Source organism: Grammomys surdaster, unplaced genomic scaffold (genome assembly GCF_004785775.1).
Source record: "Grammomys surdaster isolate TR1022 unplaced genomic scaffold, NIH_TR_1.0 776, whole genome shotgun sequence".
NCBI classification, from domain to species: domain Eukaryota; kingdom Metazoa; phylum Chordata; class Mammalia; order Rodentia; family Muridae; genus Grammomys; species Grammomys surdaster.
The window spans coordinates 19,558-45,679 of NW_021605195.1; the positions used below are offsets into that span (position 1 = coordinate 19,558).

At 43.6% G+C, this 26,122-nt stretch overlaps 2 protein-coding genes across 3 annotated transcripts; one reads left to right on the forward strand and one right to left on the reverse strand.

Moving 5' to 3' along the window:
- Positions 1-2,977: 2,977 nt before the first annotated feature.
- Positions 2,978-26,093, reverse strand: CUNHXorf38 (chromosome unknown CXorf38 homolog). Of its 2 annotated transcripts, none has more exons than XM_028782494.1 (7): positions 25,867-26,093; positions 25,568-25,702; positions 21,517-21,636; positions 17,171-17,320; positions 15,774-15,953; positions 12,826-12,988; positions 2,978-3,318 (listed from the first exon to the last, which is right to left on the reverse strand). In XM_028782494.1, the coding sequence occupies exons 1-6, from the start codon at positions 26,080-26,082 to the stop codon at positions 12,827-12,829; spliced, it is 963 nt and encodes a 320-aa protein (XP_028638327.1). In that variant the 5' UTR covers positions 26,083-26,093; the 3' UTR covers positions 2,978-3,318; position 12,826. The 2 variants fall into 2 exon arrangements, with proteins under 2 accessions (XP_028638327.1, XP_028638326.1); XM_028782493.1 differs by lacking the exon at positions 2,978-3,318 and adding an exon at positions 9,396-11,042.
- On the forward strand, positions 7,018-7,932 carry Mpc1l (mitochondrial pyruvate carrier 1 like). Its single transcript, XM_028782495.1, has one exon. It carries the CDS (start codon positions 7,285-7,287, stop codon positions 7,777-7,779), a length of 495 nt encoding a protein of 164 aa, XP_028638328.1. The 5' UTR covers positions 7,018-7,284; the 3' UTR covers positions 7,780-7,932.
- Positions 26,094-26,122: the final 29 nt, after the last annotated feature.

The window sequence follows — 26,122 nt, forward strand, 5'->3', positions numbered from 1 at the left end:
GTTCCATCTTCAGTACCCATGAACAGCTTTTTAAAGTCAAAATTCTGGAGGATTGCTTTTGTTTTTAAGATTTATTGATTATTATGTGAGTACACTTGTTGCTGTCTTCAGACACACCAGAAGAGGGCATCCTCAGATAGTTGTGAGCCACCATGTGGTTGCTGGGAATCGAACTCAGGACCTCTCGATGAACAGTCAGTGCTTTAACTACTGAGCCATCACTCCAGCCCCCAAATCCTGTTTTTATATATACATCTTCCTGATATGTAAAATGGTAGTTGACTGTCTCACTGAAAGGTTAAGTTTTTAAATTTCTGGTGCAAAGAGTAGGTAGCAGGAGCGAGCACTAACCAGCTGCGGTGGCAGTCAATATGCCATTCCACTGTGTGCCACTTAGGCCAAGGGATTACTTTCACTTAAAGGTACCTGAGCACAACAGATTCATTTTCTCAGAATACAGGTGAACTCTCCCTCATAATGACGCTGCCTGTGTAGCAATAGAGACAGTTTTTAGTGGAGAGAATCCTGTGCACACAGACCTTGTTAAAATAACTATCACCTTCCTTTGTCCTCCCACCGATTGACTTTTCGACAATTGCCTGTCTTTGTTGAACCTAATTAAAAAAAAAAATAGAAAAAAGCACGCTGGTCCTGCCAACTCCTCGTAGGTCATGTAACTCCCTTATTAAATTTGTATGCTTTTGTCCTGTTAATCTCTTGAGTCAACTTCAGTCTCAGGTCCAGCTGGGACTCTATTTGGTGAGCAGAAAAATTCTGCCTCCCCTGCAATAGGATCCTCCAATGTGGGCCCTAAGCAGAGAGGGTGTGGAAGAAAACTGCACCTTCTGCCGGGCTCAGACGGGAGGACCAGGTGGGTGGCTGTGTACCTGTGCATAAGACAAAAGCAATATGTGTGAAATATTGAGTTCCGCAAGGGCCGAGTACAACCCATTCCCTTCTGCCATTTCATTGCACCGAGGGACCCTGACTGGGTGAGCATACAAGGGGCAACAGGGCAAACTGAGGCACAGCATGCCAAACTAACATCCTTGTCTTCGTAGCTCCTGGTATATGTGAGAGTAGCACCCAGGCTTCGGCCACTGTACACACATGAGAGAAACAGTAAAGAAGGAGAGAGATTAGCATCAGGGCCACAGATGGCTCAAAAATTGCTTTCAGCAGTGACTGAAAATAGCAGAGCCAATATAATGGCCTATTGTTTTATTCATCCAGCCTCTTGAGGCACAGTGCTATTTATTCCCTTTGGTAGAAATGATGAGCAAATAGTCTAAGGAAATCAGCACCAGAGATAGCAAAAAAGGAAATGGTTCCTAAATTACTCAACTCGTAAATGTCCCATTTTTTTTCTACAGAGCCATAATTCAGAAACAGTTACATTAAAAAACAAAACCAAAACCAACCAACCAACTAACCAAACAAACAAACAACACTGCCCAGTATTCCGGGGCAAATGTCATGAAGCACATTTTTGATGTTCAGTGTTTTAAATTAGGAGACAGAAACTTGCAAAAAGTAAAACGCTGTTATCATTAATGCTTGACTCTGGGAAGACTCATCAATGAATGAACAGTCGAGGGTTAAATAGTTAATGAGGAGACATTTACATGGTCTCAAAGTATGTTCCCACAAATTCCTTGTTAAGTGCAAAGGGGGAAAACCCTGTCTTTACAGGGGAGAAGCTAGCAACCACAACCATAGCATCATAGTCACACAGAGGCCACCTGCTTCCTAACACCCCAGAGGGTATTTCTTCCATTGCATGCCTGCCAAAAATGAGCACCTTCAAGATAGCTGTCATAGTCAGTTTGAGATGCTATAATGGAATGACTTAGACTGGGTAATTTATAAATAACAGAAGTATAGTCCACACACAGTTCTGGAAGCTGGGAGGTCTAAACTTTAGGCATTTGGGAAATTCAGCAGTGGATGGGTTTCTCTGCTTCTAAGAATCACCCATGAGACAAGCTTCTGGCAGGCCTGTGAGCGATTTTGATTAGGTTAACTGAAGCAGAAAAGACCCACCCTGAATGCGGGCAGCACCTTCCAGTGGCCCAGACATAAAGAGCTCTGAGAGAAAATCTCTGGCTTTTTGCCTGCTGGCCTTTTGTTGTTGTTGTTGAGGGCTGCTGCCGATGCCACTGCCACACTGCCACCATCTGTCAGTGATAGTAGAAGCCAGTTATTTCAGCCTTCTATCATGAAGACCAGCAACTCTCCAGATATCCTCCAGACCTGAATGGGACTGCTTCAAAGAATCCTTATTAATGTAATATCTGAGGATGACCTTTAAATATCCAATCCCCCTGCCTCTACCTACCAAGGGCTAGGTTATAGCATGCACTACCAGGCCTAGTGACCCCATGTCACCTTGGGAGTTAAGTTCCAAGGTATGAAGTTTAGAGACAGTCTCACTGTATATTCTTGGCTGACCTCAGAGCTCCATCTACCTCTACCTCTCAAGTGCTGGGATTAAAGGTGTGTCACCACGTCCAGCTCGAGGCATGAACTTTTCAAGAATATGAACATATTCAGACCATAGAGGTAGGTACTGAGGAAACAGAGGGACATTCCATTAAACTACAGGCTTCAACTGAATCTTCAAGATCACAATCAATAGACAAATTCAGCTACCAGCCAGGCACCCCGACAGGTACCCCATAGACAAACTGCTGGAGAACATGAAAAGTCAGGTCCTGCTGATCCAAAGCTGCAGGACTTCCATGACACAGGGGGAACAACAGGATATTTGAGGGGAGTCCTGGTGATGATCCAATATTGATAATGGAGCAGAAGCCAGAATCCTCAAACCACAGCAATGACTCACTTCGATGAACATTTGCGAGTAGCGTTGTGTGGACAAGAGTAAACTGTGGAGCACACAGTGACACACTACAGTTTCCATGACAAGGTTTTTTAATGATATTTTTTTATTTTAGTTTTTTATTTTCTTGGGTGAAGGTTGCAAGGGTGGGGGGTAAATACAAAGGGAAGGAGGGATGAGTGGGATTGGGGCATGATGTGAAATTCACAAGGAATCAATAAAAGGTTAAAAAGAAACACTCTTAGAGCCAGGTATATAATATCACCTCTCAAGAGGTGAAAGCAGAAAGATCAGCAGTTCAAGGCCATCCCCAGTCACATAGTGTATTGGACGGGGAGGGGAGGACGTTGGTGTGAATCTAAGCAAAAGGTATATGAAGGAAACGGGGGTATCTTTTGCTTTCTTGAGAATGTGAAGAATAGTCCAAGTTTCCTGTAAGAGTAGTGCAGGCTTCCAGTAAGAGTAGTCCAGGTTTTCTGTAAGAAAAAAAAAATCAAATGCACTGGGACTCACCAGAAAATTGTGTTGGCTTGTGGTCATTCATGTCAAGTAAAATTCTATAGGCCCTGTGACCAAGGACTTCACAAGAATGTCTGATGGTGCATTCCTCAAGACGAAGCTAGGGACCTTTGTATTTATCTTCTCCCATCATTGTCTTTTGAAGAGTGATAGTGAGCTCACTAGTCATGTTCATGTTGGTGTTTGCTTGAGTCACATGACAGGTGACCTTCTGGTGGGAGCCCACAGAAAAGGCCATGGAAGAAGGAAACATTTGTTTGCCCTCACTCTCACTGGCAAGCTTGACTACCCTATTGCTGCTGATTTAAATCTAATTTCTTGAGGATTCCCATGTAGACTAAAGACCAGTAGCTCTCTAGGAATCCTCCAGGCTGACACACTCAACCCTATGAACCGAACAACTCAGATTCTCAACCCATCATGAGACAGCCAATATTGAACTACTCAGGTCACATCCTGTAAGCCAGCCTAATAAAGCCCATATATACATACATACATACATACATACATACATACATACATACACACACACACACACATATATATATGTTATATTTTCTTATCAGTTCTGTTCCTTTAGAACCCTAATACACTGAAGCGTTTCGAGCGCAGGTGTGTATCACTGTTAGCTATACTATGTATGTAAGCTGTATTTATGAACTAGCTGAGATATACATGTACACTAAGGGGGTCCCTTCAGGTGTCACAGTAGGCAGGGAAGTGAACCACGAAGAGGTGAGGATGAAAACTTGGTTCAAGCTGACTTGTCAAGCTCCTAGAGAATTTGATACCAGGCAAGTTTATTGCCAGCATATTTAAACACAATATAATTTGGGGCAAACTTTCGTGGTTTAATACAATCTGCAGTGTACAAGGGGGCATAATTACATTGAACCTTAACTCAAAATACATTCCATTTTTTCCAAGATGGGTTCTAGAAATAGGCTACCTGTACTAGCTTAAAGCAGGATCTGGCCTGGTCTCGGACATACAGATAGCATGGAGGTCATTTGGGCTATTAGCCACCTCTGGTCCTGGTTGTGTGAGCTCAGGGGAACCCCTGGCTGTACAGGTAAAGTATAAAGGTCATTTAGATTACTAGCCACCTCTGGTCCTGACTGTAGGAATTTGAGATGTCCTAGCCCAACAGATAATTCAGATCATCAGACAGACTATCATCTCAAATTTCCAGCCTTCTGGAAAAACAGCTTATATTTCTTATCTTCCCTTTGAAAGGACAATCCTGGGTGCCTAATATTCCTGGTTTCCCTGGAGATCTGTGAGCACAAGGACCTTTGTGCTACTAATATACAAATAACATTAATTTTAAGGTTGTTTGCAAATCACAACAGACGATATTAGTATTTTAATGTGTATCCAATTACTTTATCTAATAGCTTTTTTTAAAGATGTATTTTATGTGCAGGAGTATTTTGCTTTCATGTATATAGATGCAAAATGTTTACACCTTGTCATTGAAGGTCACAAGAGGGTTTCACATCCCTTGGGACTGGAGTCACAGATGGTTGTAAGCAGCTATGAGGATGCTGGGAATTGAACCCTGGTCCTTTGCAAGAGCAAGTGCTCCTAAACACTGAGCCATCTCTCTAGCCTAGCAGTTGCTATTTTTATTAAAGTAAAATCACTGGGAAAATAAGTTTGTCATATACAGTGGGACTGGAGAGGTAGCTCAGTGGTTAAGAGTGCCTGTCACTCTTCCAGAGGTCCTGAGTTCAGTTCCCAAACACCCATGTCTAGTGGCTGACAACCACCCATAAATGAAGCTCCAGGTGATCAGGCTCCGTTTTCTGGTCTTCATAGGCCCAGTACACAATAGGCACATGCATACACATACATACATGTGCATAAACTAAGTCTCAGAGAAAAGAATTTCCATGAACAGATGTCAAAAATTTGTAATGGAGATGTGAGTCAAGATGGTGGTGGCCACTGGTACTAGAGGAACTGCAGGGCGGCTCTGGGAAACAAGAGACACACAGAAGCTCCGAGGGCAACTTGGAGGCTGAAGTGGAGTCTGTAGAGTCCACAGTATCACCAGAACAACTAAAAAGTAAGTGGGTCTTATAGGAAGATGCTTCTAGAAACTGGACTCATGAAATTAGAAGGAAAGATGGCTGAGATGTGTGTAGTCAAGAGATGTGGATCTAGGGGGACAGCAGCACAGGGACATTGTTGTTGCAAGTAGGGCTGACAGGGTGGTGACCTCCTAGAAAGACTTTCATGGTCTGTGCTGCTGCTGGAAGTCATGTTGGTGTACGTGGTCCCTGTTGCTGCTGGCTGTTAAGGACAAGGAAGCTTCTTTTGCAGTGCTAGCAATAACTGTAGACTCACAGTTGAGAATGAGAGGTATAGAAATATTCGTGACACCTCTCCACCCCTCCCGTTGCAAAAAAAAAAAAAAAGTCTAGACAGGAAGCCATTGAAGCATGTCCTTAAAAACTGTGATAGGAAGGCTAAAGTGTAGCTCTTTCCAGGTGATGGTTTCTGGTGGCTGGGGTTAGGGTTAGGGGTGGGGAAGGACTCAAATTTAAGGGGCTGGCCCCTGGGAGTTTGACCATGTTCCAGTGTGTGTATAGGCAACACAAATTCGACTTGGTGTATATTTTTTTTTTCATTTTTGGGTGGAAGGTGGACCTGGGAAGAATGGGAAACAAGTGTGATGAGGTGCATTGTGTGAAATTCCCAAATAATCAATAAAAATACTATGTTAAAAAAAACTGTTATAGAAAGCTGTTGGAGAGCTCGGCAGTGGTGGCGCACGCCTTTAATCCCAGCACTTGGGAGGCAGAGGCAGGCGGATTTCTGAGTTCGAGGCCAGCCTGGTCTACAGAGTGAGTTCCAGGACAGCCCAGGCTATACAAAGAAACCCTGTCTCGAAAAACCAAAAAAAAAAAAAAAAAAAAGCTGTTGGAGGGTAGGGTGCCCATATACTATCAAGATGTCTAAGGTTATTTGATTCATAAAGGGAAAAAACCAACCTTTACAATGGAGAAATTGTCAGACAACTCCTTAACCAAGAATCCAGTTTACCACCAATGATGGAGCAAAGTGACACCCAAGCATCTCCCTTAAAGACACACTATAACTTGGTGTTGCTTCTCTTGTTTTACAAATATAATTTTCTTTGATAACTGAGTTATTAAAAATTCCAAAATCTAAATTGAGGGCTAGACTATTCAATAATATCAACATTGCAGAAGAAAAAAAAACAAAAACAACAACAACAACAAAAAACCAAACCAAACCAAAAGCCCCTCCAAGCCAAACCAAGTAAACAAACAAAAACCAAACCAAACAAACAGGAAAAAACGAGAGAGAAGGGGGCCTGGGAAACTATCCTAAAGAAGATTAACCCCAGGAGTAAATCAAGTGTCAGTTTTGACTGGATTTTGAGTTTGTCCTCTCTAACAAGAATGAGACAGAAGAAAACACAAAGATAGTCATCAATCCTCTAACATTAAATCTGTATCAGACACTGGCTAACAGTGCTGTAACAGACCTCAATATTTATGAGTGGCTGATGGTATTGTGGCCATTGTTCCTAAAGGACAGATATTAAAATATTTAGGGGTGAAGTGGCATACTGAGTCTTCAAGTTAATAAAGACTAAATTTCTGCACCTGTTTGAGAAATTGCATTGCCATGGAGTTACAGGCCGGATGAACCGAAGAGAAGAGGGCTGGGTCATCACTGCACCGGGTAGCTTGTAGAGCCCTCAGTGCCTCGCCTTTGCAAGGGTCTGGGTGTAGGAAGAGCAACAAGCTACATAAAGCCCCTCCCCTTCCACAGCAATCATACTGAAGGGCGCATGTGCACAGGTCCTATGGGTACGGCCGTAAGCCACTTCTTTCCTTGCCCAAAGCCGCACAGCAGCTGAGCACATCAGCAGCACGTGAACTGGTATGCTTTATGGCAGAGGCGCGAAAGCACGAAGCAGCTTGGCCATTGCTGCGTCAGGATCTTCTGCGTGGTCGGCATTCCGTGCTCAATTGTTGGCTGGCAGCTTGGCCGTTGGCACTTCTCCGACTGAGGCAACCATGGCGGGAGTACTAGCGCTAATGCGGAAAACCCGAGATTATATTAAGACCAAGGAGTTTCGGGATTATATAACCAGCACCCACTTCTGGGGTCCTGTGGCCAACTGGGGCCTTCCACTGGCCGCCTTTAAGGATATGAAGGCACCTCCCGACATCATCAGTGGCCGCATGACGACGGCCCTCATCTTCTACTCCATGGCTTTCATGCGCTTTGCCTACCGTGTCCAGCCTCGAAACTACCTGCTGATGGCGTGCCATTTCTCCAACGTGTTGGCGCAGAGCATCCAGGCAAGCCGTTACCTGAACCACCACTATGGTGGCGGAGCCAAAGCCAAAGCCAAAAACCCTCTGGCCAAATAAGCTTGATGACTGGGGGGGTGAGAGGGATAGCCTGAACCAGACTTTGCAGCTTACAAGCACTGGACTCTATTCCTCCTAAAGAAAAGCCAAGGAAAACTTTGGTTTGCAAACCCAATTTAAACCTGCAGTTTGGTTAATTAAAAAATAAAAAGCATCAAATTGATATTGAGTGTTGCTTGTTTTGTGAACTGGGAGGGCAAAATGGTGCGTCTCCCTCTTCAAAAGACTTCAGGTTTAGATGTGGGAAGAAGACAAGAGGAAAATCAAACTATTCATAGCTTTGCTTAAAAAGAAAACCACCCAAAAAAACCTGTCTAGGGAACAGACTTTTGGGTGTCCAAAATGTTTGGTGCCACAGGTAACTTAAAATTTGGTAGTGACAAATCCCTACACCAAAGGGGGTAGGGTTGGGGGCTGTTTTTGTAGAAGGAAATGTTTAGAAGAGTGTTTAAATAAATGTAGTGAAATTCCAGTTTACATTTTCAAATACTTATTAAGAGTTTAGTGTCTCTTGGTTACCTAGGGAAATAATGGAAGTTGCCATGGAGATGGGATAAAGGACTCAGAATGGTTTCTTGGCTTGGGATGGTTGCTGTCAATTCGCAAGGTTCTAGGTAAACAAGCCTAAATTATAATGCTTTCCCTTTACCCTTTAAAGTGGAAAATTACTGGAGTTTGTGCAGTTGCTGAGCCCTGCCCCAGGGTTGATAACTAGCTAGGGATGGGGGGGGGGGGGGCGGTGAGGTCACTGGTCAGCAGCAGTGGCTCAGAGTACCCCCTAGGAATTCTCTGGTGCCAATGATGTATTAAACCAGAGAGCTTGTAAAGAGGGAAGACCGAAGTTGTGAGGTACAATTATTATAGCCAGGACAAGCTGTCCTCTGGTGTTTGATCCACATATACCTTGCCTAGAATTCTGCTGAATCCAGGAAAGCCCACGTGGTTTCTGGAAGACCCAATACACATATTCAGAAGTGCTGAACCTGCTTCTGATCAAGTTTATAAATTCAACAGAATTCAAACCCCTTCCGAAAGGTTCTGAAGCCATTTACTCTTGGCTAAGACAGGCCTGACAGTGGAACTTCAGGAAACGCTGCAGGAACTGTCATCTGTAGCATCCAAGCATGAGTCTTATTTGTGGGAAGTGTCTTTCACATTCTGAATGAGGGTGGAGGGTAGGGAACAAATTATAGGACAGGATACTAGCTGCCTGCCGGACTGCAACCAGCCACCCAATAATTTAACAAACACTGGCTCACAGTTTGTGTGGTCTCTGTGGCTGGAAGATCTATTTCCAGGTTTATGGGTGTTTGTGGGAGGCCTCAGCTCCGTTTCTTCCTGTAGCAGTTGACACAGCATGGTTCCCCCACCGTGGTGTTTGCAAAGGATGGAAGATGAAAGTCTTACTGTGCTGAAGCTTAATCATGAAGTGATGTATCATCACTTTTGCTATGTTCACAAAGCAACCCTGCTGCACTGTAGGGGTCACCTGTGGAGGCTAGCCTGCCCCCACAAGGTTCTGAAATAAAAACTGCTTCTCTATATACAGCCAGTATACAGTATAGAGACCCATCTCACAAAGAACTGCCAGAGACTGCTCAGCCAAGTCTTTGAAGTTACGAAGTGAACTATATTAAGATTTTTATTAAAACATTCAAGTATTTTTTCACTTCACTGAGTATCACATGAGTAGAAATTAATATTTAGGCCTATCTCACAAAGTGTATTTTATAATTTGAATATATTTTAATAAAGGGCACTGTTGAGTGAATGCTTTTCAGAGCAGGTAAATTTCCAATTAAACTAGCAAAGGGAAAGGAGGCAATCTCTGATAATTTCCTTGTCTTTGCAACTATGATTTAGCCATTTTTCTCTATAAATTTTTTCAAACTATCAACCACCTGTGTCCCGGGAGAGGCTGTATAATCCATACTTCTGGATAAAGACCAGGCACTCCAGTGGGAGAGGAAGGCAGCCTTGGTAGAAGGCCTGCCCTTCCTGGGTTTCCTCCCCTGGTGCTAGGATTCCAAAGCACCCCTGGAGGTGGAGCTACAAAATGGAGGCGACAGCAAAATCCATGTAATCTGACCCAGAAGTATGTTTATTATAAAAAAGAATATATAAAAACAGAAAAGCTCAATTCCTTCTGACTACTGCCCCATAGCCCCAATTCTTCTCAGAGACATAACACAGAAGAAAGACTGGGAAAACAAACCATACCTTTCCAGACCTCAGTTATTACAGAACACAAACAGCACTAGGGATTATTAAATACTTTGCTTTTGGCAGTGAAAGAGCAATCTATTCAAGGCATTGGACATGTGGGGCAAGCAGGCACCCCACCACTGAGCTGTACTCCTCCCTCTCAAACCGTCTCTTTACTTTAGATGCCTTACAGGTAATTCACATCACTGCACTTCAGTATGGGATCATTCTTTAGAATAGTTATGTGGCACAGTACAAATGTTCTACACCTTATTCAATAGGTCCTCTACTGGTGAACATCCATTTGGACATACAGATGTACAGTTCTGTGGAAGAGATGCTGATAGGCTGATACCTCTGCATTCACATCTGCTTCAGAGTTCTTTAAACAAGGGCCTTCCTTTCTGTTTCAATTCAATGAAATGTTACTACTAGTTCTCTGAAGAATACCTTTGAACTGTCAGAGTGGCAAATAAAAATGGCAAGACTGGATTTTACCACTTGTTACATTTGTATATCTACTTCAGTGTCTGGCACGGGGTGACACTTGGTATGTGCTGAATTGATAAGGACAAACTAGACAGGTGTAAAATGAAAGGTTTGAATCTCAAACTTCCTATAGTTAGAAACCAGGTCTTTGTGGGTTAGTGAATCAATATTCTATGTTTTGTACTTCAGATCTAGTTGGGAATTGGCTTTTATTCTTTGAGAAAATTGCAAAATAAATGCAAAATCTTGCTTTACTCTTGAAGTCTTCTCAAGGACCGTCACAAATGAAGGGAGAAAGAAACCATAAGACTGAAACTAAACAACAACCTGGAAGATTAAATAAGCAAGCTGCAGGCACATTGGCATTCATTTGGGTTATAAAGTCAAAATACATGCCAAATCCAGTCTCTATTGCTACCCACTCTGGAGGGTCCCTGTTGGGCAGGCAGCTGGCCAGGTGAGGGAATGAATTCATCTTTGCTGAGTCTTGGCAAGGAGAATTTCTTCCAGGTAGTTCTGGGAACATAGCAACATCCAGGGGTGACACGAAGCAGTCTAATGCCACAGACCTTGGGAATGAGCAGATGGAGGGAGAGATGGAAGTGAATCTGACTCCCACAGAACACTGCATACAATACAGTACAAGGCATGAAAGGATTTATGAACATGTTGAAAGAGAATGATTTGTTTTGACTACTGCTAAGAATGATTAAATTTCCAATTTTACATAAAGAGAGGCAGCTTCACCAAGAATATAATTAGCATTTTCACACACATACACACAAAAAAAACCCAAAACAAAAAACAAACAAACAACAACAAAAACAGTTCCAGAGCCTGAGGCCACAAGTGCTCAGGAAACACTGGAAGTGTGCATAGTTTACTTGGTCTTTGGGGACAGGGATCTGAGGAATGACACCAGGATCTGATATAGGAAGAAAATGTTGTACAACTGTGCCACAACTCCACCTCTTTATGATTTGTTTTTATTCTGAAATAGAGGCTCTCCAAGTTGCCCTGGCTGGCTTAGAACTTGGGATCCTCCTCCCTCAGCCACTTTAAGAGTGGTTGAGGTCACAGGCATAAGCCTTCTCACTTTGCTGGAATTTACTCTCATCCATGCCCTGTCCACAGCAAAGGGACAACTGACCTTTTCCAGACATCTCTTTTGGGACAGTGGCCCGGGCCCTCCCCTGCAAAGCTCAATCAAGCTGTTCTCTAGCCTGCCACTAAGCAGCCTGGTAATCCCTTCCCTACCGCCTCTGGGTACTCAAGCCCATTACTAACCATTCGACACTCAGAGGAAAGGGTAGAAAATGACCACATTCCCCTTGCAATCTTATATCATAAGTAAAAACAAATTTAAAAATGTTTATTTGGACACTTATATCCCAGACCATTCTTTGGCACAGTCGGAGTAAAACTTCCAGGCAGAGCGGGGGCAAGAGGGTACAGTACACCTCTGTCAGGGGCAGAACACTCCCTCACAGACCTAGTCCTCACCATGTAAACAGCTGTAGTTTAGGACCAGAAAAAAGACTCTCTCCTTAGGAACAGCAAAGTCCCTAGGTGATATCAAAAAGTAGCACAGGACTAGTATTTTTGACTGACTACATCACGTAATTCCAAGTTGAAATATAAAAACAGTATCTGTGATGCATTACAGAAAGGCCAGGACAACAAAAACTCCTGCACTGTGGAAATGTTTCCTTTTTGTGCAAAGAAGGAAGCCTGACCTGGAAGCCAGGCCAACTTTCACAAAGCATGTCTGGATGTTGTTGAAGGACAATGTAAAGCAAAAGAGAATATTTTCTTTTTTATTATTTGGCAGAAAAACAATAAAATAGAGTTATTTATGCTAATCAGCTTTCTAGTACACACTAACCAAGCACAAGTAATGTTATAGTAAAAGCTGGGCATCCCTGGACCATTTGAGAGTAGAACGGTTTTTGACCATGTCACAAATGATATATTGGCTCACCTAACGACTCCAGGGATATGTGGCTGACCTTGCTATAGAATGTTTCACAGGTCCATAGCCACTAATGACAGAATGGGCACTTGGGCTGCTTTGAAAAGGTTTGTTATGTTTGATGTTTGTTCAAGACAGGGGGTTTCACTATTCCAGCTAGCCTGGATCTCACTTTGTAGACCAGACTGGCCTTGAACTCACAGAGATCAACCTGTCTCTGCCTCCCGGATGCTGAGATTAAAGGTGTGCGCTACCACACCCAATCTTCCTTTCTAACAGTAAGGGTACAGAGAAGTGCAAGTGAGATGTCATATGAGAAGTCAGCCATCAAAGGGACGAGGCTATTGTGTCCCTCTTTAATATTCAGTAGCTACACTCACCTCAAGCCTTCCTTTCAGGTGTCTGTGTCCCCGCATCCTTTGAAGTTTGTTTTTGATGCTGTAGATGGAGGGTGTCTAGCTTCTGCAAGTCTTCTGTAAGGCCACTTCTAAGATCTGTGTTGCTTCTCAGAAACCCTTTCACCACATCCAGTTGACTTGAGATCTGTAAGAGGAAAGCATACAGAATGCTGCTTAGGATAATTATTGTAACAGAATTCAATCCAAATGGAACAGGATAATTGCTTTGCTCTTCCCCTAAACCACTTGCTCCTGTCTATGTCTACCACAGGACAGAAACGCTGATCACTGGCAAGTATCCATACATAGGTTAAGTTTGCAAATCAAAAGCAAACAAATTTGGGCTGGAGAGATGGCTCAGTGGTTAAGAGCACCGATTGCTCTTCCAGAGGGCCTCAGTTCAATTCCCAGCAACCACATGGTGGCTCACAACCATCTGTAATGGAATCTGACACCCTCTTCTGGTGTGTCCGAAGACAGCTACAGTGTACTCATATACATAAAAGAAATAGTCCTTTAAAAAAAGCAAACAAATTCTTTAAAACAAGGAACACTCATGCCATGTATGGTGGCCCAAATCTTTGTCCCAGCACTGGGGAGGCAGAGGCAGGTGGATCTCTGAATGTTCTGTCCACCATCTACATAGTGAGTTAAAAGGTCAGCCAAAAACCTTGCCTCAAAACAAACAAACATAGCCCAACACACACAAACACACACACACACACACACACACACACACACACGATACACTTAGCCAGGCATGTTTTTCATGCCTGTTAAAGTCAGCACTTGGAAAGCTGAGGATGGAAGATGATCACAAGTTGCAGGCCTATATGCAAAATAAATCAGACAAAATAAAAAAGCACTATCCACTCATACCAAATATGATCACAGAAACATCAGCCATATACGGGGTGTTTGTTTATCACCTCTAATTTTTTTTGTTTCAAAACTTGAATTTATAATGGAAAGTGTTCATCTTATACTTTTGAGGGTTTGTGCCTGCCTATAAGTATTACTGATAGAAGATAAATCTATAAAACAGTACACATTCCAAGTCAACAGGGTATGAGGTTAAAAAGCCACTGTTTCTTAAATCTGACCCTAATTATTCCATTCTCTCCTATACATTTCTTCTAAAAAGATGTCATGTGTTTGTATGTACACATTTTTGGAATCACAGAGTAAGCACACACAAGCTTTCTCCCCACCACTCTTCACCCCTTTTGTCTTCTCCCTAACCATCCCTTTCCTAGATTCAGGACTTCTAGCTTTATTCTGGGACCCATTTAGTTTAACTAGGGCCATCTGTATGATCTCCTGGTTGGGGCTATCCACAGGAGCTTACTGAGATTACCAGGAACATTACACTAACCACAGGCACTGACTTTTCCTGAATTTACTAGTAGTAAAGAGGTCAAGACCATATATATATATATATATATGTATGTAGACACATACCATGTATATGTGTGTACACACACACACACACACACACACACACATATATTCAATACAGGGTTTCTCTGTATAGTCTTGGCTGTTCTGGATCTCACTCTGTAGACCAGCAGCATAGCCTTGAACTCAAAGATATAACTGCTTCTGTCTCCTGAGTGCTGGGATTAAAGGCTTGTATCACCACCACCCAGTTAAAAAAAAAGAAAAGGAAAGTCAGGCTCCTGTTTACTTCAGACTTCCCTTAAACATAGGATCCTCTTGCCTCAAGTCTCATTTTATTGGATTATTTTATATGTATGAGTGTTTTGTCTGTCTGTCTGTCTGTCTGTCTGTCTGTCTATGATGCCTGCAGAGACCAGAAGAGGACATCACATCCTCCTGAAACTAGAGTTATAAATGGCTATGAGCCATCACGTGGGTGTTGGAAACCAAACCTGGGTCCTCTGCAACAGCAGCCAGTACCCTGAGCCATCTTTCCAGACCCCTAAGCCTGATTTTTAATGGCTGAATAATAATCCAATTATGGAAGTTCCATTTTCAATACATTCTGAACCTTTTATTGGGACAACTAACCATGTGGAATTTACCCTCGCACATATGTTACTCACATAAATGACATTTCTGTTTATAGAAAGAGAAGGCACTTTTTAATTCTGATTGGAGTCTGTTTTAATTTTAGTAGTTAGCCAGAAATGCTATGTATAGAAGTTATACTGACTTAAATCTCCCAACAACATACTTCTCAGTATTTTAGCCAGTACAAGGAATCTCAGAGTGGTACTATAAGAGAGTGTGCACTGGTCTTACCCCAGAACGCCTTCATTTCTTGGCCACTGCTGAGCACAAACTAGCACTCCACACCTTTGCTAAGAGAATCCTTCCTTCCAGGCCAACTACTGAGCTTTTACTAAATCCGTGAGTTCTAGCTCCTATTTGTTTTTGTGGAGAGGGTTCCCCCTTACGTCAGATAATCCTACAAGTGTCCTGTTCCAGATTCTACTGGAGCTCTTACGCCACAATTCCACTTTGGAGCACGTATTAGGTCCCCAAGCATTTGCTAAGTATTGAAAGAATATGCAATTCTAGACAACACTTGACTTAATCAGAAACCTGGCTCTCTGTGTCTGTCCTGGCTGGAGTTTTATGTCAACACAAGCTGGAGTCATTTTGGAAGACAGAACCTCAACTGAGAAAATGTTCCCACCAGATTGGTCAGTGGGCAAGCCTGTGGGCATTTTCTTGACTAAGGATGGATGTGCGAATGCCAGGTGAGCCTGAGTTAAGAAAGCAGCCTGAGCTCCTGCCTCCAGGTTCCTGCCTTGATTTCCCTCAGAGATGGGAGTGTGACCTGTGGTGTAAGCTGAAATCAACTGTTTCCTCTCCAAGCTGTGTTTGTTTATCACAGCAACAGAAAATGTCACACCAAGCGGCTGCCACCACTTCTCTTTCCTCCTCACAGTTTATCCCTGTACCTCTTCCGGCAACACCTCTTCTTCTGCTGCTTGAAGATACATCTCTTGTAGCTTTTCCTTCAGCAATTCTATTTCAATTTCATGGATTTGGTTCACACTCAAGTAACTTCCTGTTTCAACTTCATACCCATCTCGTTCATCTTCCTCAGGGATGTGAACAGCCCAGTCAGATGTCAACAGCTGTGGGGCGATGACACAAATCCATCAACAAACTATGTTTTAAAGTTCAAGTTTTAAACTATTTTTTATCAATTCCTTGAGAATTTCACATATGCACATAATGTACTTTGATTATAGTCACTTTACTCCCCATGACTTTTCCTGAAGTCACCTGTACATTAAAATTTCATTCTTAGATATGTCACTGTTTGTAGTGTTGGTAATGGAACACAGAGACTAAACTATGATAGATAACTAATCTACCACCCAGCCACACACCCAGTCCTTTGCACTGTATTAACGGAAGACTTGTATTTGAATGCAGGCCCAAGGACTTGAGTTCCATTCCTGCATCTCATAAGGTGAAAGGAGAGAACAGACTCCCAAGAGTTGTCCTCTGATCTCCAAATGTGTACTATGGAATGCACACAAGTAAGTGTGTGTGTGTGTGTATGTGTACACACTGGTGCACACCCACATGGGCACACATGCATACACACAACATAAACAAACTTTAACAGAAGAATTCTACTGGATTATTCATAGAATGTATAACAAAATACCATTACCTAGATCTATTTTAGCCACACACAGTTTTATATCAGCTTTTCCCCTTTGTTCACATTATAAAACTTAAGTTTGCAGCTGAGGCTATAGTTCAGTGAGAGAGCAATGTGTGAGGCCCAGCTCTAGGTTCCACCCCAAGTAGGCTCTCCAAATAGTAATAGACTAAAGTTTTTAGGAGTGTAGAGTGCTTTCCTGGCATTCACAAGGACCTGTGTGTGTGTGCTATTATCATCAGTGCATCAATACAGAATTACAATCCGGTTAAAATAAACATCGAATTTGGGCTTCTTTTGTTTGAGAAAGGGTCTCATAATATAGTTCAGGCTTCCCAGGAATTTAGCACACAATATAGGCTGGCTTTCAATTCAGAACATAATATAGGTTGTTGCGACCTCCCAAGTGCTGGGATTTACATGCACCACAAATTCTAATGACTGACTATGGATGTTTTTGACCCCTGAAGTTTTGTATATCAGAACTGTTAAATGCAGTTTCAGATGGGCAGGATGGTGTATGCCTATGACCCCAGTACTCATTATGTAGTGGCAGACTACTATATGCACATTTGGGGACAACCTAGTCTACATATGAAGTTCCAGGACAGGCAAGGCTAACAGTAAGATCTTGTTTCAAAAAAAAAAAAACTCAAATAAATCTATGAAGATTTTTACCTGTTCTATTCTGGAATATACCGCTACAATCTCGGGAATATTCTTGAATTCGTTCAGAAAATTTTGAATCTTTATCTGAAAATCTTGAAGCCAAGTAGATGAAACTTTCATCTCTGAAGAGTGCATTATTTCATTTCGACACTTAATCACCTATAAAAAAACAAAGATAAGAGCCTTCAAAAGTCAGGAGATGTGTGGAAAGAATGAAGGGGTGTGGAGCACTGTTGGAGGAGGTGCTTCACTGGGATCAGGCCTTAGTTTTTCAAAGGATCCATGCCCCCAGGATGTTGTCTACCTCCTGTGTGCAGTTCATGTACACGCTCAGCTGTTCCTGGTGCCGAGCCTTTGCTCTAGCATCAGACTTAACCCACTGAAACTGTAAGCCCAATTAAATGTTTTCCTTTGTATGCTGCCTTTGACTATAGCAATAGAAAAGTAACTCATACCAACTCCTACAAGTTGTCCTTTGGTCTCTACATGTGCATAATGTAAGTAAATGTAATAACAACAAATTGGACATAATCAACAATTTTTAAAAGCCTTGTAAGTTAATAGGGTAAACTGGGACCACGTAGCTTTAAAAAGAAATTACAGAAATACTTTACTAAATTACAAAATTGACCAGTATGGTCTGATATCCAGAGGACGAGGACTGGACCTTTCATGAGACCATGGAGCCTGCTAGCCCACAAGTCAGATCTTTATTTATTTTCTGCCTGCCCAGAGCACATCTGTCAAGCCATGAAGTCCCTGTGGACTCCAAACTGAAAGGCTCAGGTGAAAGGCCTTCGTGAAACTGGTTTATATGCAGGTAGAAAGATGAAGGCATAAGGGACCAGAATGACCCGGAGAATGTATGTCTCATAGTATAGAACGCCTGGGATGAAGTATAGGGCTCTCCGTGATGAATCACAACCATCTGTAACTCCAGCTCCATGAGATCTCATGCTGTTCTCACCCTGAAGTAGGTACGTGGTGCATGTACATATGTGCAAGCAAACACTCATACACTATAATAAATGTCAAAAATTACAAATAAACATAGTAATTCTGTAGCCTGAGGCAGGACAAATAAAGCAGGACAACAGGCCAGACTTTGGCTGCCAAGGGTAAAGAATTATTCAACCCATTGCTACACAAGTAACAACCAAGGTAGAGAAATTCAAAGGAGAGGGTAGAGAGATGCTCAGTGGTTCAAAGCACTTGCTGTCCTTTCTAGAGGACCCGGGTTTGATTCTGAGCTCCTACACGGCAGGTAACATCTGTTCCTCCAGTCTAATGAGATTCAATACATTCTGGCCTCCACAGGCACTACAAGCACATGATGCACAGACAAACATGCAGGCATAACACCATACACGTTAAAATAAAAAGAAGGTCATGGTGGTATGATCACAGCACTTGGGAGGCTAAGGCAAGAGAATTACGAGTTCAAGGCACACACGTGACACCTTGTCTCCAAAAGAAAAACAAGAAATACATGAAACATCCTTCCTTAGCCTTGGAAATCATCACCCCAAAATGTCTTTGTGCAGGTTATAGTTATGTCAATTTGACATAAGCTGGGGTCATTTTGGGAGAGAGAACCTCAGTTGACAAATTCCTCCACTAGACTGGCCCGTGGTACATGTTCATGATTGATGTGGGAGGGTCTACTTCACTGTAGATGGTGCCATCCCTACTGAAGTAGCAGCATCCTTCTGTGGCTCTGCATCCGCTTCTGCCCTGACTTCTCTCAGTGACTGACTGAGCTGTGGAACTATAAGCCTTTCTCCTCCACAGGTTGCTTTTGGTTATGATGTTTGATTACAGCAATAGAAACCCTAACTAGGACAAAAATTGGGATCAAGTTCAGAGGTGCTGTGATCATAGACCACAGTTTTCCTTCATAGTATTGTGGAACGATTTTGGAACTAGGTTCTGAGAGGTTGGAAGATAGGCACACTAAGATCTTGCTTGGCTTGTGATGTTCTAGAGGGACATTTTAAGGAATCTCCTTAAAAACTCTATTGGGGTCGTTTAATATTTTGAATTAAAACTCTGTAGTGTCTGGTGATCTGGAGATGAAGAATTGACCATGACTCACAAGAGAGCAGCACTACTGAAATGGAACCTCATTACTAGGACAATGGATGCTGGTTAGCTGGAGCTGAGAAATCAGCAGTGATTAAGAAAAGGATTGTAAACCTGCAAGTATTTCCACAGAGTCAGCACAAAGGTGCTGTGTTCCAGAAGGCTGCATCTTATGCTCACAGCCAGATTTGGCAGTGTTCAAGCTACCCAGAATGTTCTAGTTTTGAAGGCATGAAGAAATAATGGAACACAGCTGAGGCTTGGCACTATATGGTAGGGCTAGAGTCCCCGAAGAAAGGCCAAGAGTGGCTATTAGTGAAGGTGTAGCATTAGTTGTAGTAGAACCCCCAAGACTGAAGGACTCATGAGAAGGTGAGGCTTGGGACCATGTGTCTGGGTCACTGTGTGCGAAAAGAGCCCAGGAGAGGCTGTAAGAATAGGTGCAACCCAGAATCTGAGAGGCCAGTACCATTGGATGACCTCCAAAGCATTGACAACCATGGAGTGGAGCCAGCCTGAGCCTATGAAACATTGTGTCTGCTGTTGCAGGCCTTTTGGAACCTAAAAGATAATGAATGAATCTCAGATGTCCCATAGCCTGAGTGTCTGACATTGGTAGATGTTAATTTCGCTTTGATTTGACTGTGACTGTGCTTGTGCTTCTTTACTCTTTTTAGAGTAGAGAGTATTTAATTTTTTTCATTTTACAGGAGCCACAGTTATGGCAGCTGGGGTACTTTAGTGAAACTTTGGAACTTTCAAAGTATTAGAATTTTTAAAGACTATGAGACCTTTAAAAGTTAGAATGTTTTATACTGTGCTATTAACATACCAACTTGGGAACAAAAAAGAAAAGAAAGATTCTGGCTGAAAAGTATGTCAAGTTGATAAGAGGTCAAGCTAGTTTCATGTCAACTTGACACAAAATCACATGATGATTCTTGACAAGAATCATGTTGAAATAGGTAACCTCAGTGGGAAAAAAAATGTCCCCACTAGATCAGTCTGTGGTGTATTTTCTTGATTGATGATTCATATGAGAGGACCGGGCCCACGGTGAGAAGTGTCACTCTGGGCTAGAGGTCCTGTGTTGTATAAACAGCAGGTTGAGCAAGGTATGAGGAGCAGGTGCTCCTACGTTTCTTCCTGCCCTGACATTGTTTGATGACGGACTGTGCTAGAGAACTGTAAGGTGAAATAAAGCCTTTCCTCTCCAGGTTCATTTGAGCATCATAGCAATACATGGTTTTTGTTTCCTTTTTTGAAAAGTTTGCATTTTTCTCCCAGATGTCTTTGGCAATTTGGCAAGCATACTGGCTCTAACCATAAACACACACATACACACACATACACACACATACATACACACACACACACACACACCCCTTCACCTTACATTTTGAGATAGGATCTCTCAGTGAACTTGGATCCTATTGCCTCTGTTCTTGACCCAATACTGGAGTCAGACATGTATTTCCACACTAGCATTTATATGAGTGCTCAGGATCTGAAACTAGATCTTCATGGTTGGCTAGCAACCACTTTACTGACTGATCCATCTCCCCAATCCCTCACAACTATTTTTTGTACAGAAAACTTCTTTACTTTTGCTTATGGCAGAGAAGATAAATCTGAGTTCCATCGACTCAAATGGCCAACTGTACTGTGATGTTCTGAATGAAAATGTCCCTTTATAAGCTCATAGGGTGTGACATTAGGGTTGGTGGCCTTGTTGGAGTAGGTGTGGTCTTAGAGGAAGTGTGTCACTAGGGGTGGCTTTGAGGATTCAAAAAGTCCATTCCAAGCCTAAAGTTCCTTGCTTCTTGTTGCCTACCAATCCAGATGTAGAGCTCTCAGCTCCTCCAGCATGCTACCATGCTTCAGCCTTGATGATAATCGACTGTAAGCCAGCCCCAATTAAATGTTGTCCTTTCTAAGAGTTGCCTTGGTCATGGCATCTCCTCACAGCAATAAACAGTGATTAAGACCAAGCATAGTAACAAAGTGTCAGGAAAGTAACTCTAGAGAAGTGTAAGCTTACTGCTTGATCACACTCACATTCAGATTCTTGGAACATGCAGGGCACACAGGAAATAAGGTCCACGAACTGCTTAGTGATGCCAACTTTGGGCTCAAGTCTTTCTTTGCCACTGCCTCTCTGAGTGCTGCTAAGCTACACCTGTGTGGCTGGCTTACTATTGGAGTAGGTTCGTAGCCTTCCTAGTGTTGACCAGACTGCATGGGTAGACAGTTCTGAATCTGACAGATCTTACCTCTGTGACCTTCTTCCGGTCAACCACAAAGTGATCGCAGGAGTTGATGAGACTTAAAAGAGCAACTGCATCACATTCCTCAGGTCCTCGTTTGTCAGCCAGTCCTCGGGGCATGAAGGCCTATAATAAGGGAGGTACTAGGTTATCTGAGTGTCCCCCAAACTCTGAGTGCTAGAAAGTCAAATTCTTTGCCCATTTCCTTACTGATGACTAATGGTCTCTTATCCTCTAACGTTTCAAGCTAGAACCCTGTGAGTTCAAAATGCAAGGGAGAAAAAGACCTATCTATCCAAGCAGAGCCTTAATGGTAGGGTAGCACTATCCATCTGCAATATTACACACAGCTGATAAAATGACTTTCTTCTTGTCCTTTTGTTTTGCTTTTTTGAGACAGCAATAAACAGTGAGACAGGGTCTCTCTCTATAGTCCTGGCTATCCTGGAGCTCAATATGTAGGCCCTGGATGGTTTCAAACTCCCTACCTAAAAGGTATGTTTGAAAGCAAACACAATCCGGTCAGGAAGCAGGTCCGATGCTTTCTACAGGACAGTTCCTACCGATATTCCAAAGGCTGGCAGTAAGCACGGGAGAGTCCTGTCATGTCAAGAGAGTACCATACTTGAGCCTCCCATACGTACTCAGACTAACACAGGGTCCTCATAATCTTTCTCTGTCTAGTAGCTACAGAGCTTAACAAAGAAGTGAATTTACCCACATAACTAAAGAAAGCCAACAGCCCAATACAGATGTTGTTGAAGGGAAAACACAGACAGTCGGTCAATGGCTCTGAATTGCCCTAGCTTTCTTTACTCTCCTGGTGTAGATTCTACCCAACATGTTCATGCTAACACAAACAACTCTCTTTGCCACGTTAGTTTTGTTTTGGTAATTATTTCCTTTCTTTGGGAACCAGAAGCTAACAGGGAGCCTCTATTGCCTCCTTACAGCACTGTACACCGACATGTGTCACTCAGTAAACACATAGCAGAGAAACACCTACAAAAGTCCCTCTGTCTTCCACTGTCTTTTCACTGAGGAGCTCGAACTGGAGAAATGAATCCAAGCAGGCCATGCTGGGCCTCACTGGCTTGGCAGTAAGTGTAGAATTTACTAGAAGGAGACCAAGATACCTCCCCGAAGCATTCTACAAGGAAACAAACCCATCAAAGTCCTACCCATCTCACTGTGTAGAGCTAGCCAGGAGCCAAGAACAGTGCAGAGGGCCACGTGAGTGGCCACGACCAGAATCTAGGCAGAAGATGAAAAGGTGTGCTAGAGAGGACAGGAGAAGCACTCCAAAAACCCTGCACAGGTAGAAACCTGGAGGGCAGCAATGGGAAAGATGAAAGTAGAATGATTCTAGAGAGAGGCTGGAGATGCAGCCCCGTGGTAGAGTACTTATACTGGATTCTTTTCCTCAGTATGGCAAAACCACACATAGGCATAAGAAAAGGAGACGACTCTTTGATTGGGAATCAGGTGGGTAAATCTCACTGTGGAACTAAATGCCAAGTGCTGAGGAGATACAGCAGAGGGGTCAGGGAAACACCTGGATATGCACAGCTGTAGCTCTGAACTATAAGGGCAAAGCTAGGGTCATTGCTAGAAAGGCTGGAGAGGAGGAGGAGGAAGAGGAGGAGGAGGAGGAAGAGGAAGAAGACAAGGAAGAGGAAGAAGAGGAGGAGGAGGATGGGGAGGAGGAAGAAGAAGAGGAAGAGGAGGAGGAGGAGGAGGAGATGAAACAAAGGCAGGGGTGTGTAAACCCAAGTGGCCAGTGGTGAGTGGAACACGCCTGATAGGTAAGAACAACGAAGCTAGGAGCTATGTTGCATACCTGCAAACCTACAAGTAGTTGAGAAGTAGAGGCAGGAGAACCGAGAAACCAACCTGGACTACATTCAGACTCAATAAACCCAGGGTTGGGGGTGTAGCTCAGTGTTAAGAGTGTTTTCCTAGCATGTGTAAGGTCTTGGGTTACATTGTCAGCCTTGAAAGGAGGAGGGAGAAGGCTGAAGAACGAAGGTCACAGATGCAGGGCAGGGGCAGGGGCAGAAGCCATGTTTACATAAGTTGAAGAACATGTAGGAGCTAAGGAGTAACAGGCATCAAGTCCTCTTGAAGTTCTGCTAAGAACACATATAGACAGCTGATAGATAAACAAACAGGCTGACAAATAGGCAGGAAGGAATGGATTTTGAGAAAACCTCTCCCCGCCAATTTTATTTTCTAAGTATTTTTCAAGTAGTTATAAATATAGCTCCACAGAGCGATGACATACCCGATGAAGTATGTAAGAGGCTTTGAGTTACACAGTCTTAAGCAACTATCACTGTGGGCAGGAATCTGGAGGCAGGAGCAGATGCAGAGGCCAAGGAGGGTGTTGTTTACTGGCTTGTTCCTCATGGCTTGCTCAACCTGCTTTCTTATAGGACCCAGGAGCACCAGCCCAGGAATGGCACCACCCACAATGGGCTGGGCCTTTCTCATATCAATCACTAAGAAACTGTCCTACTGGCTTGCCTACAGTCTGATCTTGTGGAGGCATCTTCTTTACTTGGGGTCCCTCCTCTCCAGATGGTTTTAGCTTGTGTCAAGTTGATGTAAAACTGGCTAGCACAAACTAAGCTGTTTATATGGTGATGGGATTAAGCAGGAAGCAAAAGAGTGGACAGCTAAAGATTTAAGGGATGAGATCCAACACATAAGTGGAAGGACAGGGCAAATGGGAAGTCACTTTGTAGCAGAAAGAAGAAACACACACATATGTAGAATTATAGGCTCAACAAAAAGACAAGGAAGTCTGTGTTTGGGGCATCCATCAACTCCATGAAGTGTGAGCAAAGCTAGCAGCTGGGATGAAGGAGGGAAAATGGGAAGAGGAGCTTGCGGGGGCGGGGGGCGGGGGGAGGCAGGAACAGACAGTTCTAGGAACTGAAGTCCACAGAGAGACATTAGGGCTCAAGATCAAGAATGAAGTGAAACCAGTGAGTTCCCTTGCGAGCTACTTCTCTTGAGTAGAAGTATATGGTGTCGTGTGGGCCTGAGTTGGGCCAGGCAGGCTCAGAGAAAGAAAACAGTGATGATGATTGCAAAGGAGCGGTTGTAATGGGCAATGGGAACTAAGCTATGTGGCAAAGTCAAGCAGAAGGGAAGAGACTACCCAGGATTGAGAAGCAGTAAAAGGCAGGGGGCAGGGTACAGTGTTTGGGGAGGAATATGTGGACAGAGATGGGGTGTGGGCACACATTGCTATGTGAGGGTAGAGGATGCTAAGCCAGGGAACCCAGGAACTGAGATGATGGAGTTAGAGCCAGAATGCATACACGAGATTCAACTAAGTGGTCTACAGGTGGCTAGCAACAAAGGAAAAGGCTAGCAAGAGTAGGTAACACAGGCTTCAGAAGTGCTTCAAAGCTATGAAACATCAAGAAATCAAAACAAATTCCCCAATCAGACTAGGCGTTAAGTCACAGTGACAGAATCTAAACACAGGCCTAACAACCCCTACCTCACAACTAACATTTCCACCTTCTAAAACTTTAGACCTTAGCTAGACATCCTCCTGTCGCTCCACAGCAAAAATAAGCCTTTTAGTAAACCGCACCTCAACTGTTCTTCCATGCCCCTCGGCCTGTGTTGTTTTCCTCCCTAAGACAGGGTCTTACAGTATGTAGCACAGGATATCCACAAACCCGCAGCGAACCTGCCTGTGTCTCTCCAGTGGTGGTATTATTTAAACACATGGGCCACTGCACTTGGCTTCACACTACATCTTTTCCCAGCATCTCTTATTGGAATCTTAAGTATAACTTCCCAGAAGCAAAGCTCGAATGCCTGCAGGAAGTGAAGAAACAGAAGCTTCTATTTTACTGAGCTTTGATGGGTCCACTCTAATATCCCCTAACCACTAGTACACTAAACCCCAGAGAACCAACCAATCTTCAGGTACTTCTGTACTTTCTGAAGTCCCAGTTTGCACTCAAAACCTGCTCTCCATCCTGGGACACCAGGAGAAACTTCATCTGCTTTCCTCCGGGCTGCAAGTGCTTACCTTGGCTACTTCCCAAGGGTCCACGGGCCAGAGGCCAGGCCTGCAATTTCCCCAGTGCACGTCTCCATTTCTGTTCATGTGATGCCTCAATATCTCGCGTTTCCACTCTGTGCACACCCGACACTGAGGCTGAAACTACAGGGGGCAGAGGTGAGGTGGAACCGGGATGGGCGCGGCAGCAATATAGGAACACCCCGGGAGTGGTAAGCAGCCCCGCCACGCGAAGGAAAAAGACAGCAAGCACACAGACTTGGGGACAAGCCGTGGATATGCGCCCAAGTCCAGGGCCAGTAGCTCACCTGACGAGCACGCGGGCTGCACCGGGAACCGCCGCAGCAGGTGACGTGGGGACCGAGGCCAGGGTCTGCGGCCAGCAGTCCACGATGGAAGGAGAGCACTTCGCGGTCTATGAAACCCTGCAGGCAGCTGCGCAGCAGCAGCAGGCAGTGTCCTGCTTTCACCCAGTTTTTGTATTCGGTACAATTGAGGCGCGCTGCCAGCTCCGACACTACCATGTCTTACTCCTGAAGGCGGGGCCCGGCAGTACGCAGGCGC